This window comes from Notolabrus celidotus, chromosome 7 (assembly GCF_009762535.1).
Source record: "Notolabrus celidotus isolate fNotCel1 chromosome 7, fNotCel1.pri, whole genome shotgun sequence".
NCBI lineage: Eukaryota > Metazoa > Chordata > Actinopteri > Labriformes > Labridae > Notolabrus > Notolabrus celidotus.
Window position 1 is genome coordinate 12,499,667 of NC_048278.1, and position 21,164 is coordinate 12,520,830.

The 21,164-nt window shown below is 40.1% G+C and overlaps 1 protein-coding gene across 2 annotated transcripts in view; it reads right to left on the minus strand.

Annotated features, from left to right (window-relative positions):
* The window catches only part of rptor (regulatory associated protein of MTOR, complex 1), a 228,575-nt gene that overhangs the window by 190,063 nt on the left and 17,348 nt on the right, over positions 1-21,164 (minus strand). For both annotated transcript variants that reach the window (XM_034687742.1, XM_034687741.1), the window contains exons 3-4: positions 8,440-8,542; positions 4,454-4,536 (exon numbers count right to left, since the gene is read on the minus strand). In XM_034687742.1, the coding sequence (XP_034543633.1) occupies positions 4,454-4,536; positions 8,440-8,542 (186 nt within the window). The remainder of the gene's footprint in view (positions 1-4,453; positions 4,537-8,439; positions 8,543-21,164) is intronic.

A 21,164-nucleotide genomic window follows, 5' to 3' on the forward strand; every position in this document is an offset into this window, starting at 1 on the left:
ACAGAAAACAGATTGTATTTAAAGCACACAGTGCACAAAAAAACCACAAACATATGTTCATCACATTACTCTATTTCTTTCACTATTGTTGTATTTCTGAATTCATCAATTAGTGGGAAAAGATTAGATTCATACCTTATTGCAATGATTACTGTTTGCAACCTTGGTTTTTATAATTATATAGATTTTGCAATTTAAAAAATGTTTTATTGAATACGTGCAAACAAAATTTCCATGATTCCCATGAATGGCTTTCATGTATTTATGTTTTTAATATCATGTGTTTGATAAAACTAGATACTACCATGTGGTTTGGGATGATCAATCCCTCCCTTAAGGTCAAAAGCTTCTAAAAGCTCAAGAAAAAGAAACATAACAGACAAAAGACTGAAATATAAAAGTACCGCTTGCTGTTGAGAGAAGAGCAAGGATCGTAGATATTGAGGAAGAAAGAGACTGTTTTTTTTGGACATAGAGTTGGTAGAGAAAGTGAGTGGGTAGCAGCTAAGACCATATTTGCCTTTTTCTTTCTGTATTTTGGCCAGAAGGGTTATTGTAAGAGTACAGAAGCAAAGTGAGAAACTGATTCGTGACAGCAGGCTGGCACGGATAAACTCTCTGGGCAGCTCCACTCGTACAAACACATTATACTCTTCCATATCAGCACCACCTGCAACACGTGGGAAAAGCAACAAAGAGGATTTTTGGATGTCCTCTGAGGTCTCATGTTTACCATCTCTACTCTTCCAAAACTTGGTGGAGATTTCTTCTCAAGGTGACAAAGCTGCTGTGTCAGTGTTTTTTTTGTCAACACTTTATATAAGTTGTGTTGGCGAACACGGATCTATGGTGTGGTGCTCCTGAGCTGAAAATCCTCAGGCAGAACAGCTTTCTCACCCTCCCACTCCTCCTCCTGCTCTCTTACCAACATTCACTGCTGACCTCCAAGGTCAACCCAGCCCGAGCCTACATTCCTTTGGCTGCTCTCTCCGGGGACATCTCTTCCTCCGCCTCCTCTTACCTCACTTTTCTGCTCTATTTACCGAACAGATACACATGGTTTTTATTTTCCTTTTATCTACTGATCATAAGATGTTTTTGGCGGGAACTTAAGGTTGTGCAAATTCCAGCAACGTGGTTTCACGGAGCCCACTTACATGCAAAAACAACTCAACCAGCTTCTGGCCCAAAATCATCCTCCACTCTCATTTAACTGGCCCTCTGAGTCTTTGCTTCTTCTTTTTTTATACATATCTTACCAAACAGATATTTTCTTACAGAGTCTCAACAGATATAACAAGGCATGATCTTATCCAACCTCCCTGACTGTTTTTAAAACAGCTTTGCTTTAAAATGAATCTCTTATTCAATATCTGTAAATACAACTCCTCCTGGATGCTTAGATCGGATTTCAAGCGTTGCTTGTTCTCCCCCATCACTCCCCCCTTATTCAACACAGCAGTAGGGGGGAAGAAGAAATAGATATGGAGAAGCAGAGCTGAAGTTGAGTCAGCAAACCTTGAGTTGGAGTTGAGTTTGAGTCACCACAGAGAACCTGAGTTGAGTTCCAATGACCTGAGTTGGAGCCTGAGTCGAGTCCTCATGATTAATATAATTATTTATTGAAAAGGAGGACTATTGAGACTGTATGAGCCAGGACTGACCGTGTGGGACAATTTGGATGAGTAGAAACCCATTTCATCAGGTTCTGTCTGTTCCTCTAAACATGTCTAGATATTTAAACTAATAGTGAAGTTACGGTGCTGTGTGTTTTATGTAAATGTTCACGGTACCTCTCTAATCAGGGAGACACACTAATTGTTCCTGCTGCGGTGGCAAGTGCCTTATAAGCTCATCAGACCTGCAACCCACTGCATGTTAATCAGAATTTTAACTAACCAAACATCTTTGACCTAGTAGTTCAGTCACTTTGGTTGACAAAATTACCGTTATCTTGCCAACAGTAACATAATCAACGGACTCTGGATGGACTCAAATCTGAGTCCCCTTGTCTAAAGTCCCTGAATGGACCCAAGGTATGGAAAATGTGACTGGTTGCTGGAGAGGTGCCAGTCGGGAGGCGCCTTTGAGCGATGCACCAAACCCCAAATGCTCAGAGCACTAATACACATGCATACACCTGTCACTTTGACGTCTCTCCTTTACTGTATGAAGGATCATATTTGTACATGTGTATTTCTGGCCTATGAGTGTAGCTTGTTTGATGACAGAGTGAAAACATTGTATTTCCCCTCAGGGTTAATAAAATTAGCTGCTTCTTCTTTAGTTATGTGAAGTAGGAACTAACAAATAGCATTCATAATTTGGGCATATTTTTGTATATTTCTAAACTCCTGCATTGCCACTTTTGAAGTTGCATTCCTCACAAAGTCATGTTAAAAAAAGAGTAATGGTTAATAAAGAGATGAATCACTGGACGAATGCACCACAGAATGAGCATGCAAGCAAACCTACAACGGTACATGACCAATGACTGCACTCTGGATCTCTCTTAAACTAAATGCTAATCCGCTCTTGCTGGATTCTGCAGCTGTGACTTTTACATTTTCCTTCAACCTTCAGTGAAGTGTGTGTGTGGCTCGTGTTTGACAGTTATCCCTGTCACGCTTGTAACTGCAGAGATACATGAACTTTTAAAAAGGATAGATGCAGTGGGGACTGAGTGGATTGGTTATATTAAGAGTGAAAGAGCAAGGACGTTGAAGCTGGAACAGACTTTTGGACTGCTTTAGACTTTGTGGCACATGAGGCTTGAAGAAAGAGATTCAGACGGATAAAAACAACACAAACGCTCTGAATGTTGTAACTCAACCTTCAAATGATCAGTGTTGCCTGGAAACAGAAAGGGACAGGCTCTCTATCTTTTTTTTGTGAGCTGTAGTCGCTCTCCGCTCTACAGTCATACATACATCTTTATGTTTGATGATTTGTTGTAACGTTTAAGTGGCGGGCTATTTAATTTATGCAACATAATAATGTGTCTTGCACCTGCCAGAGTGCAGGAAGCTTTGACTGTCCTGCTGTTAATGGTGCATCAACATGAATGAGTGATAAGCATGCTTGTTCTCACTCACACACACTCACACTCACACACACACACACACACACACACACACACACACACACACACACACACTTCAATACACTTGAATACAGAATTTACAGGAATACATGCTGCATCTGCTCAAAAACAAAACTATGAATCAGGGTTGAGAGCATGTGGGTGTGTAAAGCTCTTAAACAGGAAGTGGAATGAAGCTTGCACAATGGGATATCTAAAATTAACCCACTCCTCATTTTACACATTGAAATTGTCATTAGATATAAACCTGCGTAACCTGAGTTACCATGACAGCTGTAGGAACCATCTCTTCGTGCTCATTTTTTTTGGTAAACTCATGTATTACCTGGCTACCAGCTAAAGATACAAAATTGACACTAGGTATTGATCTGAAGACGATTTTATTGATTCAAAATGATTTAATTAAGCTTTAAAAAAAAAACTCAGATTCAACAGTTGGTAAATGTTAAAGTCTCAACATTATCATGTCTGCTTTCTTCAATTTGGTCGACGTCTCTTTCACTCATCTTTGGTGTTTCAACATCCCTTGCTGCTTTAATTGTGTTTTCCTCCTCATGTCTTCTTTTCTCTGCCGTGACTGAACAGCCATTAACCACCAATCTAAAGATTTGTGCCTTCGGACTTAAGTAAGAGTAATGTTGAAAATAGAATCTCCTCCATGATGTCCACCAATGCTATCAGAAACTAACGATTTTGCCACAGTGTCAACAGGAAGAGGAAACACAGAATAGTAAAGTATTCAAATCAGACAAAGAAACTGGACAAATCACATTATTTTTCCAGATGCCTCCCATGGCTCCTAAAAGTCAAAGTGTATTAATATTGGGTAAGTCAAACAAATCAAACAAAGGCATTGATACCCTGGACGATTAAAACTAACAGTCCATCAACAAAATGTCATGTATCGGTAAGATAACAGCATCATAAGGCTCCATCTGCACAAGATTGTCTTTGTTGCGTTGAACACATCAGAAAGTACAAACCAGCATTTTCTAAATGACACCCAGATAACATGATCCGAATCAATAGCTGGCACTATGTTGAAAAGCCCTGTCTGACACAGGACTGAGAAGAGAAACCGACTTCAGTGAGGTTTACACAATTGGCAAGATGGCCTCGATACTCTGAATAGTCTGCCAGAATCACTAAAAGGAATTACAAAACATGAGTGAGACCTAATGGAAGCCAAAATCAATCAACAATAATGTGATATGAGCGGGATCAAGTGTTGGAGTGATTCATTTTGCATAATTCCAAGTGTTTTATCAGAAGTCTTATTTGATTCAGCAACGTAAAGTGGTGTGTGAATGACTGTGTCAACTCTGTCATCCGTCATGTGTACTCACTCACCCTGGGTTGCCAGTTTTCATATTGTTTCTGCAGGTTGGCCCCGATGGTCTCCAGGGCTTTCTGTGGACTCATGGACAGAGGATCTGAAATAAAAACAAAGTGATCGCACTTAGCGCACAAAAGAAAGTTCAGGACAAAGCCTGATTCACACTAATTATCCTTTAAATGCCACAATCCAATTAGCATGAGTAATGACAATATTTAACATTTTGGCAAATGATAGCTCAGCGTCCTGCAAAAAAAATAAGTTGGACTCTCTGGTTTTAGATCAAAGAAATACTCAAAGCAGCAGCAGCAACAGTCCCCAGGTTGAAAAATTGACGAGAGTAAATCGATATAGCGTGAAGAATAGCAGAATATAGATTGAAAACGGATCCAATTGCACTCCACAGGCAGAGAAAAATGCATTGGCAGGTGGTGGGAGATAGTGGAATGCTTCATGCTGAAAATTAAACCACTTTCTTATGATGAATGAAAACAGGAAAACAACACAGAGATATGTTTGATGAGTAACTCCCACTTAATATCTTTAGAGGAAAATGATACTAACTGGCCATTTAAAACACAACATAATAACTTGTGTGGATCTTATATATCCGTGTCCTGGATTAATAAATAATAACATAATCCATAACAACTTGCCTATTCCCTTACATAGCATGTTAGGCTTTTCACTCTTTTGTAATGATTTCTCGATATGGTGAAACAATAACGAGTCACTGAAAATCAAACATGCGTCTTTCTACTTTTTCCGACTAGCCTAGGTGGCTGACGCTTGTGTCTATAAATCAAAAAACATGGTGCACATTCTGCCTTCATCTCCACTCTTTTTAGATTTCCAAACACTGCCTCTATAACAAAACAACAGGTGTGTATAAAGTAAGTGTCCTTAGAGGTGACTGAGGAAGTTTTAGAAACTTTTCCATCTGTGTCCTCACTTTATTGAGCTCACCAAACTCCTGAAAGTGAGGCAGCCTCAGGGGATCTAAACATTGGGTTTTAAGGTTCCCATTCAATGAAGATGGTTCTTTGGTTTTTGTTCTGTGTCAGGCTGAGTGGTTTTGGTCGAGCCAGACTGCTCTACCCTTTGATGACAGGAGCCTTACACACTGAGTTCCCACTGGGATGACCAAATTTTTCCCCAAATGTTGCAGTAAGAACTTTACTTTAACATTAAGTAAAAGTTTGACATAGTTTGTAATGGATGCCAACAAGACCAAAGCACTGAACCCAAGGATTTTGTTTTGTTTTTGTTTACACAACTGTGGACTTCAGTTTTGTTTTTGCCAAAGTCACTACATGTCCTTTTACTCTTGTTTTACATTAGTATTTTGAAGATTAGTTTTACTTCTTGAATGCTACTTTGATGAGTAAGTGGTTATTTACTTTTCAGGTTTATTCCTTGAAGCGCTGTACATCAAATGATAGAGTTTCTCTATGGGGCGGCTGTGTCTTAGTGATAGAATCAGCCGTCTCTCAATCAGAAGGTTTGATCCCTGGCCCTGATGTCCATGTGCCGAAGTGTCCTTGGGCAAGAAACTTAACCCCAAACTGCTCCAGATGCTGTGCCATCGGTATGTGAATGTGATTATTTATTACGGATGGGCCCTTTAATTCGCAGCCTCTGCGAGTGGGGTATGAATGAGGTGTGAATGTATGAATGTGACATGTACTGTAAGAGCACTTTGAGTGGTCAGATGACTAGAGAAAATGCTCTGTAAACAAATTCCATTTACCATTTGGTCTTCTGGATGATAAAAATATCTGATCTGAGCCTTGGAAATGTCATAATAGTCATGATAGGCTGCTTATAGATGCTGAATAGATAATTCACGAGTGAAAATGGTCTTGCGAATAGTTCAAATTGCATAAAATAGGCACTCTATTCAACTTTACAGCCAGACTAAGTCCTTATTACTAACAATGCCCCAGTCCTAAAAGGGGCAAAGCCTGGCAGGTAACACTAAAGATGGTTCTAACAGAGGCAGACTAAGTGCAGCTCCTTGATGGAGTTTAATTGGGCTGTCTGACTAGCACTTTTGAATATTTTAGTAATGTAGGCAGGAAATGGACACATACTTTGTGTCTGAGATGCAGCACAGTAACCTGCCACTAGCCAGAGCTGTAGTTCCGGTTGATGAAAAGTACTATTCAGTTGCAAACATTCACAGATGAGAGGAGGCATCTCACAGCGCAGCACGGTTTGGTGTACTTTGATTTAAAAAATGGAGATGCAGCCTGGGTTAACTCAACCAGAGCGATGCTTAACAAACACAGGCATGTGGACATAAACTTGCAGGGGAGACCAAAGGCTGATGCTGCTAGCTGTACTAACATTAGCCACATTTAATAAACCTGCTGAATTTGTTTCCTCTGAGTTTGTTCCAAGGTTATTATAGTTAATGAAAACTAACAAAATAATGAAAACGAGAGGTGAAAACACATTTTCGTTAACTGAAATAAAAATAAAAACGAGGCTTCACAAAAAAACGAAAACTAACTAACTGTATTGTGAGTTACAAAACAAACTAAAATAAACTAAAATTAAGGAGAAAATGTCTTTAGTTTTCGTATTAAGCTCATATTTTGAGTGGATATGTAATGAAGTTTGAGACTGATCGGGTGCATGTCTCTGTTGTCTGCTCTCTGCATCTGTGCGGGAGCGTGCCAAATGGAGCCTGCAGCTGACGGGCGCGCACTAACCGCGAGGCAGAACTGCAGGAGGATTAAGTTGAGACGAACTCTCTTGCTCCGACTACCTGCCCTGTTTATAACCTTACCTGTGTGCGTGAATGCCCAACAAGTAAGATGTGTGTCCTGTTATTATAAAGAGTCGGAGAACTGACTTTTTCCGTCCATAGGCATTCACGTGTGTTCATTGATCAACTCCGAGAGAGCAAATAGACGCCATGAGCGCATGCGTCATCTCGTTAATCACCTATATAATCCTGTTCTGTTCATTTATCATTATGAGTGTTAACGGTTAATTGTAGCAGGGGTATTAGAGTGATATGATTATTAGTATACTTGTAGTGGTAGCATCTGAATCATTATCTCTGTATCAATGATTATTGTTTATTGCTGATCCTGCTTTTATTGTTAAGGATGTATCAGTGAATCACCATATTATTTAACGCTATAGAGGGTCAGTAATGCTAGCCTAAGTGTCTATATTGTGACCATCACCCTCATGCAGGTATTTATTTGATGTGTTTCAGACCACACTCATACCTATTCCTCTGTGGCCTCATTGGGTCTGCTGTACTGTTGTGCTGTACAAGGAGAATATTCACTAAACGGTTAAAGCTCCCTCCTGTCTCCTGTCCAGTGTTTTCTGACCGACACCCCAGGGAGAGTACTATCCTACAGAGTATCTACCAGTATTCCCTATTTTTTAGGATATGAATTTTTTGTTTGTTTTCTGGCAGTTTCACTTCAGTTGGTGCAGTCGCACAAGCAAACACGCGTCCACACTTTACCTGCTAGCTGAGCGTTAGTGGCAGTGAAAGTCGGGAGAAAGCGGCAGAGCCCCATTTGGGATTACTTTGAATATGACTGTGTCTCTGATAAGAGTAAGTGCCTTGCAGTGGAAGGTGATAAAACATGTGGACCATTTCTCAAAAAACTAAAACTAATACTGAAACTAATAAAAACTAAACTAAAACTAAGAAATTTAAAAAAATTAAAACCAAACTAAAATAGCAAACTCGCTTCAAAAACTAATTAAAACTAAACTGAAATTGAAAACAAAGTCAAAACGAAATAAAAATAAAAACTAATGAAAAATCCAAAACTATTATAACCTTAGTTTGTTCTATCCTTTAGATTAGTCGGCTAGTCAGAGTTTAATTTCCATCCTCATTTCAGACTCATAGCTGAAACATACTATATGCATCATATCTGAAAAGGATCCCCTTTCCCCACACTTAGGTGTTGTATTTATCTTTTGCACTCGTGTTTGAGTGCATCTGTGTGAACTCACTCACCTATCCAGCACTCCAGTCTGGCGCAGGGGGAGGTTTTGACTACATCCGGAGGGTCCACCCCCACGTTGAGACACAACACCAGTGCAACACTCACAGTCTTCATCTGAGGGAGAAGAAATAAAAAACAAAATTAGCCACACATCTCTCATCAGGGGTAAAATCAGAGCAGACAAGTGGATTCATTGTTGATGCTTTTTTTAAATCCCATAAAACTTTTACTCCTCAAGGAAACAGGACCGAACATATAAGCATGTATTCAGGTCTTTCTGGTAAATTACAGGCTGCTGCTGCAGATCACTGAAGTTTTAGTAAAATGGTGAAGATGAAGCGACTCACTCAGAAGAAACACAACAGTAGACACAGAGAAAGTGGTTATTCTCTTTTCTTTGACATTTTCCTCATTGGCCCAGAGATTCTGTTACGTCTAACGCTGAGGTTAGTGTCACTCTATCAAGGACTTTGATCTGAAAACCCCAATATTTTTTGTTACTACAGTGGTCAGTTTGGAGGCAGTGATTTGTGTGATTAACATAAAAGATGTTTCAGAAATAGAGGCCTTTCTTTAGACACATGAACGCCAAAGAGAGAGAGAGTAGAATCATGATGACAAAAACCCGTAATTGAACAACAAAAAACACGCACGACCACTGCAGGAGGGAATGAGCAAAAACAGGACAACCATTGATCCATGAGTTAACAGGTGAGTCTTGACAAACAAGCACACACACACACATCCCCTTGACCAATCAATCTCACTGTTCCTTAGATGAAAATTACAACCTGCAGCTACATCTTCACTGAGGGACACTCAGAAACCCTTTCCTTTTCACATCACTGCAGACGTCACTCTGTGACACCATGTCAGCCCCAACATGGCTCCACTGAGTAATAACCTCAAAGAACTCATGCTGGCAAAGACAGACAGATGTGCATTCTATATTCTGCTTTAAGCTGCACTTGAACACATCATCAAGACAACACCTGACATACAAATGAACAAATGAATCTGTTCTGCTGGTAAAGACGAGAATAAAGAAGTGACTGACAGACAATTTTGATGTACTATTGTGAGAAAACGGACTTATAGCTTATTCAGTTTGTTTGTTCATGATTTTAGATTATAAGCTCTGTCATTGTCAAAGATGTAAAATAAATGCTAAAAGGTGCATTTCTTTGGGAAAGGCAGGGTGATATCAATGATGTGACCTTGCAGCCTTTGCACCCAAAGATGAAACGATAGCTGTTTTTTCAGAGCTGTAAAACCCTGACTCAACGCAATATGAGCTGTTGTGCAGTAATGTGGCTTTAACTATCCTGGATTGTCACTCAAATTGGACTTTCTCAACTCTATTTCACATCTTTGAAGTATCAAAACTACTAACAGACACCAAACAGTGTAAGATAAGAGATGCTGACTCGAACCGTGACCTTTTTACTGTTTTTCTTTTCAGCCCTTTTTACATTGAGATCCCAACACAACACAACGCCATAACTAAGCTTCACTACACCGCTATACTTTTACATTAAACCCTTCAATAGCATGGCATTGGTGTCCTGGTGAACAATTTTATATTGTGTTGTCATGGAAGCAACATTATCTCTGTTGTTACCATAGACTGTTTAAATAATGGATGTAGTATCCGTCACGTCACCCATCTGTTTCTGAAGCACTGTTTTGAAGCCAATCCTCGGCAGGAGCCAAATTGGAAATGCTGAACTCAACCTAACTTCTATCGAGCTAGTGTGAGGTAAAGAGGCGGGCTTTGAGCCTCCTAGCCAACAGCTACAGTGTTCCCGCCTGTCAATCAAGTCAGCTGTGCCCTCTCATAATGGAACCTTAATATCTTCGAAATTGCTGCATTATGAAAAAAGTCACCTCCCGTACAGTGTGTGCCGATTGAGAAATTAGCAATCCAGACTATACTAAAGATCGTCTTTTATAAATTGGTGTGTATGTGGTTTCTGCTACTTCCAGAGCCAGCCTCAAGTGGACACTCGAGACACTGCACCTTTTAACGCTTCCGCATTGGCTTCAATTCTTGCCACCAGAGGTTGCCGCTTGGTTGTTACCTACAATGCTAGCTCAGCAGAAGGACTTCTTCACACCTCCTTGTGTTTATGATTGCAGATTACATGTAACCAGACTGTGTAAAACAAGTCTCTATAAAGAAACCCACTGGTTCCTGGAGAGCTCGAAGCCCATGGAGGGTGCCATATTGAAATCGTGAACACAATTTAACTTTGATCAACTAAGAAACTGGCCCAGGTGTGGAGTTGAGGCAGGTTTCTCGCCTCAATACAAACAGCTACAACGCACCAACCTGTCAGTCAACTAAGCTGTACCCCTAATTATACAAATGTATGCATAATGCTTATACCTTGAATTATCTTAACAAATGCGTTGTAAAATATTTCAACCCTGTACAGAATGTATGAATAAATAGCGGAGCTACATACCAAGAAACATTCTTTTTTCAGTCTACCAGGCTGTAGACATGCTTCATTTTACTGTAAAAAATTGCATTATTAAAGGACAATCAACAAATTTAGCATTTTGACATTGGCTGAATTTTTCAACCCCTCTTGGGCGTAACACAAGTTCAACAGTCCTGTCTTAAACCAGCAAAGTAAAAGAGACCTAAGATCCATCTTCTTTCATAAAGTGATGCTGCATTTTTAAAAAAAAGGCCATTTCTAGAGGATCACCTTGTTGTCAGAATACCACAATGTCTGTCTGGTTTTCAACAAACACACAGTCGCTTCAGAACAAAAGATTCTCAACCGATTTTATTTCTCTACAAAAGAATTATTAAAACTGGTGAACGGCTGATAGAAAGTACACCAACATTTACTGATGGAGGAGACAATTGAGTTTTTGTTCCAGTTTTCTGATCATCCAAGGCCTTATAAAACATTTCACAGAAAGACAAACATATTCAATAAACCATTGGGTCATTTAATGATGATTCAGCCTTGGGTAACCTTTTAATCAAGGTTGAGTGGACATCTGGCCTAATCTTAATTACATTTTAATTTACTTTATTCTATATTATTTTATTATATATTTGCACTGTTTACGTATTTTAGTATTGTATTTTAGTACTGTATTGTATGCTATGTTTGTCATTTGTGCTGTTTTTGATCTGTACAGTACTTTTGTCAACCCAAGTTGTTTTAAACGCGCTCTATAAATAAAGTTTCAGTTGAGTTGAGTTGGGTGTGGTAGAGGTTTAAAGCTTATTTATCTGCTTGAGTTCAAAGTGTTAGCAACTCAAAATAATACTTCTTACTCTCACTCGAATTAAAAATGTCATCTGGGGCCTTCAAAAAACAAACAGATCTGACCTGTGATGCTGATCCATACATAAAATGTTACAGTGTTGGATGTCCATACTAAATCTGACAGAAGTTTCATAACATGACCTGGACAAGGTTTACCGCTTCTCTGAACAGCTTGTTTCAAGAATTTCATGAGACTTAACCTCAAACCCGTTATCAGGCTCTGCTGTCCCATTAGGACAGTATTAAAGGACACGCCCACCCAGCAGCTCTGTCAGGGACACGCCCACCCGGAAGCTGGAAAGTCCATTTCAGAGTGCAGCTTTTTCCTGCGCTATGCACTTTGTTGTCTTGATATAACTATACCTATATATCTATCTTTTCTTTTTGTTGTGATGGAAAGTTATAGCTATTGTCACTTACCATAGATGAGGGCACCGGTTGGAAGTTTTAATGTTTTTCATGACAACAACAGCCACAAAGTAGCTGTTTGTGCTCCCCACTTCACTGATGACTCATGAGCTGGATTTGTGTCTCAACTGTGACTGAAACCTTGGATTGTTCCACCTATAAAGAGCTTCCCTAAAGGCTCAGAACCACAAGCTCTAAGTAACATTACAACAGCAAGATAATGTAACAAAAGTTTAATGCTATTACCTATAATGGGGAGCTAATGGCTAGCCTCAAACGTTTTCAGTAAAGGCATAACTTTCGGGTTGTTTCTTGACTGCAAAGCTGTGTGAAAAGTAACACCCACAGGCTGTGTCTAAGTTTACAGCATGTATAAGGACACAGTGCAAGCACTGGACATGTAAATAATACAACATGCTGTTGATACCCATAAGACAGAGCTCGGGGAAAAAGTAATTACGATATAATACATGCATACAGAGAGCTATAGAATCTATACCAACATTGCCATGTCGGTCAATATAATTGTGCCGAGTGACCTTTCCCAGGTAGTGTAAGATTGCCTGTGTGTGTAATATAGACTCATTGAGCACGTGTTGTGTGTAGTGGGTTTTGTTGACATCCTGTGGCTGAGAAGGGTTCAGGGGGCTTTTGTTTTGAAGGTTATTAATACTCCTTCTACTTCCCCACTGACACAAGAAAGGTCAGTGTGCTAGTGGGATTCAGCCGGACAGAGCTCCACATGCTCATGGAGCACACACAGGAGCTCTGCATCATATCGCTTCATACGTTTACACCTGACCTCTTCACCTTGCGCCCTTTTCCCTCCTGCATGGTGTACCTCATGAGCCTGTCACATTGGATGAACTAATGCAAGGGTTTTCTACCTCAGTACACAACTACATGAGCAAAATATCCTGGTTATTGTGAAAAATCAGACCGAGCAGCATTTACAGGCTCACATTAGAGTTATAATCATGACCAAAAAGTGTATAGTCTTTCAGTCAGCTGTGTCGGGTTGCATAAAAAGTGCTGGATGTGGAGGGATTCCTGGATATGTTATATGTTGGGGCTCAAAGATGCTCATTTGAAACCAAATTTGTGGATTCAGTGATAAATTGTGTTCACAGACAATGATTTTTGGATGTGTTTTCGAGCCCATGCAGTGACTTCCACTGCAGAGTCATGTCTGTTTTTAATAACGTGTCGCCTGGGTGCCTGAACATCAAGGCAATCCAGTATCAGTCACCAGCCTGGTCCCTTTGGTAAAGAGATTTCAACAGATAACAGATTCTCAGAATCTGCATGATATTATGGACTGTAGATGATGAAACTAGCAAATTATTTTAAAAGCTACAATAAGGAACATTATTCTGGAATAGCAGAACAATTTCCTCACCCAGCCTCTCACATTGGTTAGTGGTGAACCTCTTCCCATGTTCACTTCTGAGAGCCTTGAATGCCCTTTTTACACCCAGTCACGTTTATAACCTGTTGCAAATCAATTTCATTAGCTTGGAGATGATCCTGAAGATGTTTGTTCTTTTTTTTATCATCACACAGTTTTTTATTTTGAAACCTGATGCTTGCATCAAACTCAAAATGTGCATATATTTTTCAGAAAACAATATACTTTTCAGTCCAAACATTTGAGCTCTTCCTAATTTAACATAGGCTTTAAATGATTTGCAAACTATCAAGTTCTGCTTTCATCAACATCTAACACCGCATCCAAACTGCTGAAAGGCAGAGGATGTCACTTGTGATTTGATGAGGTCTTTAAAGCCAATGATAGTTCATAGCTCAAGAGTCATTTCACCAACACCAAGTGAGAAGACTAATCCACCAATTCCTCCCAAGACACCAGGTCTTAAGCTCATTGAGGTAACATAGGAAATACTGTAAAGATCTCCTTTTTCCATCCTTGGATGAACTGGAGGCTTTTCTTCAAGTATGATTTAATGTCCCCTGACACACCACTCAGTCTCTCTGTGACAGAAAATCCAATGAAGATAAACTGTTCAGAAAACAGAGGGTGGTCCTGCTTCTTGTGATGCACCTGATAAGAAATTATTTAATCTATACTATGACTATGAGAAAAGGTTTGATGCAATTACAGTCAGTGCTGACAGAATGTACAATAAAGGTTGATTATTCCAGTAATTTAAACGGTGACATGATCTTCTTAGATACTACAGAAGTTAAAAAAGAACAGATTTAGCCCCAATGCAATGACTAGACAATGCACCCCAAAGTATGGATTTCAGTGTGCATTTTCTCTCTAAAGACGTGGCAAATATTTACACCTTTGTCCTGGGAGAAGACATTTACATCTAAAAGTTAGGAAAGAAAGACACAGAGCCACGTGGGAAGAACAGGCAGGTTTGCCCTTTAAAATACAACAGCTGAAATGACAGCACACTTCGGAGACATATTATCGTTTAAGTCCAGAGAGAGGGAAAAGATGTAACTGTCATGGTGGGTAAAATGTCAATGAAAACCATTGACTCTCAAGAAGATTGTAAGATATCACTTCAATTCTTAAGTCTAAAAGAAGCAACTTTTTTTCACTTCAAAATACAGAAATGAATAGCAAAAAAGCATTCAGCTGTTGCTCATTACAATTAAGTGGGTCAGAACAGGAAAGAGAACCAACGATATAAACAGCCATGATTAAAATGTTGGTTTCAGCATACATCCCAGAAAATTTGAATACATCAGGTTCTCATTTGCATGAAAATAACAAAGATGAATGGGATATAGTGATTTTCTGTTCCAGCTCATCATCGTAGTACAACGTGGCGTTCAAGCATGACGGCGCACAGATGTGGTCCACATTATTCTCAATGATTTATCTCCCTGATAACTACACACAAAAACAAACAATGGAGACAAAACAAGTCGCAAATTCATTAATCAACAAGTTTGGAAATTACTGGCTTGTAAACCCACTGGGTAGGAAGTATTAATTGGTTCCTACACCAGGGGAAACTGTCAGACCTCAGACTCTATTACAGGTAGAACAAACATTAATCAAAGGAGAGAGAACTGGACTTGTCTTTGCAAACTGGTTTTCTACAGAAAAAAGAGGCCCAGTGTAGCAAATAAAGCCAACACTAAATTGCAGTTCCCATAATGGCCACTTGAGACTGGCTCAAGCGGCAACCTCCGGTCTCAAAATATGAAGCCCATGCAGAAGTGCTATAAACTGCAATACATGGAAATCCACTTGAGGCTGGCTGCAGAAACACCGGAAACCACATAGACATGAATGGGAAAAAGACGATCTTTGCAGCATTAATAAACATGTTTACAGCCTGGTTCAAAAAACAGCTTGGCTCTACAAAGCTAATCTCTCTATCGGCACACGCTGTACGGGGGGGTGAATTTTTTTCTAACGTAACGGTTCAGAAGATATTAAGATTACGAGTTTTGCCCAAATAAGGACATGACTGACGTGACTCCCGGTCGGGAACACATAGCTATTGGCTAGGAGGCTCACACTACGTCACACTCTGCCTGGTTGAGTTCCGCATTACCAATATGGCTGCTGCCGTCGATTTGCTTCAAAACAGCTCTTAGGAACAGATGGGTGACGTCACGGATACGACGTCCATATTTTATACAGTCTATGGGCTGGCTCCAAGAGTGAGTCATTCTTCATTACGCCGAACCCGGGACTAACACTAGATCCGCATCCGTGTCCGGTCCGTCTACGAGCAGCTGGGGTCCGGCTCTGTGCTCTCTTGTCCATCAACACCCACCAGTTGCGTTTTCGGTACGCAGCACGGAGCAGGGCCGCCGGACAGCTTGAGTCATGTGACCAAGGTTTTCCAGCTGTAATGACTAAATCAAGGATTAGCCGACTCCTCTCTCTATCCTTATAGTCTTCATCGTCCTCTGAAAAGCTCTGACCTGTTGACTCCAGGCCTGGCTCCGCTCATCACGACGGTTTGTTGTTGCAGTCAAGTGAAAAACAACTAGCGATAACATAGAGTGTTTAATTCTGAAAATTAACCAGATGTTTTATTTCTGTTCTGGTGCCTGACTTCCTGTCCTGCTCTATCTTCTCTTTGTAGATTGATACATCGTGCTCCAGCATTCGGCAAAACTAGAAGTCTTGCGTATCTGATCCAGAGGGCTCCGACCTGCTAGATAAGAGATGCAGCTGGAACGCAACAGAGCGGATTGATTGACTGGAATAGAAACCCATCAGATCCGGTGCCATGACGATCAGAGACGGACCGGAGACGGATCAGGTGGAATTTGTTTGCTTGGTTTGATGGCCGAGAGGCTGGACGAAGACTTAAACATGGTTTTTAATTTGTATTGCGGTATGCACTTTACTTTTTGAACACTAGTAGTTTGACATGTCCAATTTGACCGTCTGGCTTTTTCACACAATTTTTCCCGAGAATTTGGATTAAATGCTTTATTTAGTAACTTGGCTAAAGTAAAAGTCAAATAAAATGACATTTGAGGAGTCATTTTTTATGTTTGTGTTAAAGCAGGTGATGATAGTTAAACTTGGTGAGAATATCATACACATCTGTGCTCACTACACCCAAGTCTTTCTTACCATCAGGTTTGCATAAACTACATATGACTTCTTTTTGCATTAAAAGTTTGAATAATATCTCAAATCTCATTGGTGTCAGCCATCAGTAGCAGGTGATCGATTTTGAGTATTAGCCCAAAAACATCCATTTGGTGCATCTCGAATAACAAGAGCTTTTACCCTACAATCCATCTTTCTGCAGTAATTCGAAAGGAGTGGCGAAACCAAATTTGTTTTGAAAACAGGTACAAGAGACCGCACTGATTTTCAATAATCGATCAATAAATGAAGAGGAACATTAAAGGAGGACAGTGAGAAATGGACGAATGTTATCAGTGTGAAGAGAGAGCGTATGCCTGTATAACACTTAGCATTTCCATACATGAGGTCTGACCTATTTCAAAAGTGCTGCAGTGTGATAAAGTGATGGCAGAACGAAGAATCAAGCCTACAGGGGAAAGGAGGGGAAAGGGAAAGAGATTAATAGTATGTATGTGCATGTGATTGCGAGTGCATGTCTTCCTGTTTAAGCGTGTGTGTGTGTGTGTGTGTATATATAATTGGTAGCGATCCACCTCTCATTAATAACTGCGCCGGACTCCGGGGGACTTCCCAGCCTTTTCCCTCTGCTCTCTTTTAAACACTCCCACACAGCCTCCAGCACCGCTCGCTGCGTCAATCAATGGCCCCTGATTATTCCATTTGTTAGGTCTCTAATAAATGAAGGTTATTAAAATAGTGGGACATCGATCTTCTCCAGACTTGCAGTAACTAGCTTGCAGGAGCAGGTCACATATTGGGCACTTCTGCTTAACATCCAGAAAAGACCAAACAGCGGCAGGCTTTTGAGGACTACTTGAGGTTTTGGATAGTGTTTCGCCGTGATGGTGCTCAATATGGACTGTTCCTGAGTGTTTTCTTACCTTTAGATAAGTCTGAATTTAAATTTCCATTTAATTTAGTTAGAAATGACTTGCTTCAGAACATCTCTAACAAGGAGGGACAACTACTTTTTGAGTAACCTTTAACTCTTTTCTTTCACAGTAATACACAAATAAAAGTATTTGGAGTGGCCCTGACTTCAAAACATATGCAAATGTGCAAAAGTTTTCTTGAAAATGTTTTGCAAAAGGTGTAGAAGATGATTGTCAACATCTTCTTTGTTAAAGCTTGACTTAAAAAAAGAAGCTTTGTGTGAAATAAATGAAATGTTGCATCAAAGAAGACAAATTCATGTGAAGGTTATAGTCCCAAAAGCCCAGAAAGAATAGATGTGTAATCAAAAAGAGCTTATGAATGGCTCCACTACCAAGAGATGCAAAATCTATACTGAAAATCTATTTTCAAAAGAAAATGATATATCACTTTCACAGTAGGTCAATTATTCCCTAGTTCATGACATGTAAGAAAAGGTGAATAAAGCTCATCATGATATCTTGGAGCCCAAAGTGATGTCTTCATGTTTCTTAATTTTTAACAAGCAGTCAAACCTTAAGAGACTCTCAACTGTGACAAATAACACAGAAGAATGAGCACTCATATTTAAGAGGCTAAAATCATCCAGTCTCTCACGTTTGTGCTTTAAAGTGACTGAAATGATCTACTATCATTGAAGCGACTTAACTACTAACTTCTAACAGCCCAATTCCACCAGATCTGTGTCCGGTCCATCTCTGATCCGTCACAGCACCGTATCCGATAGGATTCTATTCCATTCAATGTGTTAACTTCCCCTAGATCCGCTCCGCTGCGTTTCTGATCCGGCAGGTCAGAGCCCTCCAGATCAGATACACAAGACTTCCTCTTTTTGCCGGATATCAGAGCAAGATGCATCAAACTACACAGAGCAGATTGAGCGGGACAGGAAGTCGGGCACCAAAACAAAAATAAAACATCCGGTTAATTTTCAGAATAAAACACAGTATTATCACCAGATCATATTTCACTGTCATTTCGAGCTGAGCCAGGCATGGAGTCAACAGGTCAGAGGTTTTCAGAGGCCAATAAAGACGATATGGATAAAGAGAGGGGGAGGATAATCCTTTATATAGTAGATACCGCGGGAAAGCTCAGTCACATGACTCCAGCTGTCCGGCGGTCCTGCTCTGTGCTACGTTCCGAAAATGCAGCCGGTTGGTGTTGGCGGACAAGAGAGCATGGAGCTGGACCGCAACAGATCGGAAACAATGTGGACATGGATCTGGTGGAAGTCATGTGTGAGTCTGATCTTTTCTGCAACTTTCCATGCAAGCCTCCACGCCATTTGAGCTACAAGAAAGAGAGTGTAACTGTAGATTCATCTTCCTTCCCAATTAACCCCTCAGCAGTATCCTTTAAGTAATTACCATGGTACAAAGAGGAAATGAGGGATGATATAAACTGAGGCGGACTGAGTCATTTTAATCGAACTAATGGGCTCCACATAACCACGTTTCCACAGAGGATACATGAAATTCTCAGAAATCAAGAAATGATGCAAAGCTTTCAAAGAAATCAAGTCTGCCCTCTCACAGGGGGGGTCAGAGGTCCAGTCAAGTCCAGTTGAGTCCGGTGGGAGCTTGCTACCAAAGCGGACACTGCTGAGGTTTTTGAATGTTAAAACACTGAACTAGCAGTAGAGGGAAAACAGCGAGGACGGGATGGCAGAGTGTACCCAGTTGAAGAAGGATGCAGAGGGTTCAAGACCTCATCTATCATCGGGTTGCCGAGGGACCTGGGAATCAATGGACAGACATTTCAGTAGACCGTCAAAGGAGTCTCAGAAGCAGCTGAAAGAAGCAGCCTGTAGAGATGGCTAAAACATAACAGTAAGGCTCATGAAAGAACTGCATAATCCGACCAAACAGGCAGCAGGTGCGTACAGGTGGGGCACAAGCTCAGGTCTGACACATGGGACGAATTACATCACACCCTTTGTTCATTTGGTACTGATCCTTAATCAGGCTGGTTTCCACATAGTCATCCTGGTGTTCCTGCAACTGGAACTGAACAACAATATAGAACCACCAACATGGAATTGTTCTTGTTATCAAGTGAGTATGTTTTCTTTTCATGCCTCTATGGCGGGTTGTCTATGCACTGCCTAACGAACTGTGTACATTGATTGAATTCACTAATGATGCAGAAGATAAAGAGATGCAGACCGCCTGTCTCGTTTCCACATTATTGCAATGGGCTTGGATATTGATGACGTATTGATTTCATTATTCCTAAATCGAAAAAGCCAGCAGGCAAAGCATGTGTGAAACCAGAGAGGAATTTAAATGAACCTTGTGTGTTTAGACACGTGTGTTTGTCTATGCCCACCAGCTGTTCACAGCAGTGACGGAGAGAGATCATCCAACAAACTACAGCAACTCAGACACCAAGAACTAAGTGTGACGTCCATCTGATACAAGAGCTTTGAACAATCTTTCTCCTTTAAACAAAACCCAAAACTAGACTCCTGTAGTCAGACTCAAAGAGCTCATAAATAAAAAAAAACTACCTGATGTATTCAATTCTTAAAATCTCAGGGTGAAAACAAGTTTTACAATCACGCACAGGCTATTTCCATTTTTTTTACATGCTCTGCTGTAACAAGTGTTCCACTGTCATGCTGTCACTGTGATAATTGCAACTGTTCCGTGGGAACAAAGACAAAGGCACCAGCCAGCAGACTGATAACGAATACTAAAATATCATGATGTAGTATCAAAGGAAGATATGGTGAATCATAGTTAAAACTTGTCTGACTTCAAGCTAATTCAATTAAAAATACACATTATCTACCTCATTCACACCTCATATGGCATATTGTTTCTTCTTATTTCACGCTCTGGTTTCAAAGCTCAAAAGCTGTCATGAAAGTTACAACAGTACAATTAGAAGAAATAGACTGAATGAAATAGTCTGTCGGCTGCTGATCAATCAGGAAGTGGTTGTCATTGTCAGAGTTTATAAGACTTGCATCAGAGTACACAGCAGTACAGCATTATATGTAGGGATGCACTGATGTATTGGTTTAACGTTGGTATCGGCTAAAGCTGTGAAGATATCAGACAGGGTTCCCACTCTTTTCCAGAGAACATTTTCCAGGACATTTCCAGGACATTTCCATTGATGATCAAGCTGGTATGACAGTCTAAATTTAGTTCCTAATTTAGTTCCTAAATAGTCTAATATGTTCCTCTCAGTGGAAGTCTACATTGAAAGACATGTAGTCTATGGCTATCAATGAAATCATCTCTTACATACTTAAAAAGCACTTACAGCACTTCACTTTATTAGTGCAACCAAGTAACAATGATGGGCAACATCTCAGCTTTCTCTTTTCTCAAAAAATATAAAATGAGCTAAGAAAAAAACAAAAGAGCCTGCAAAGGAATCAGGAAGCTGCCTTGCTGAAATAATTAAATAATAATAATGATCAGAGGATCAGTGCATTAATGACCTAAATAGAACTGAATGACAAAAATGGCCACAAATGTTTCTCAAC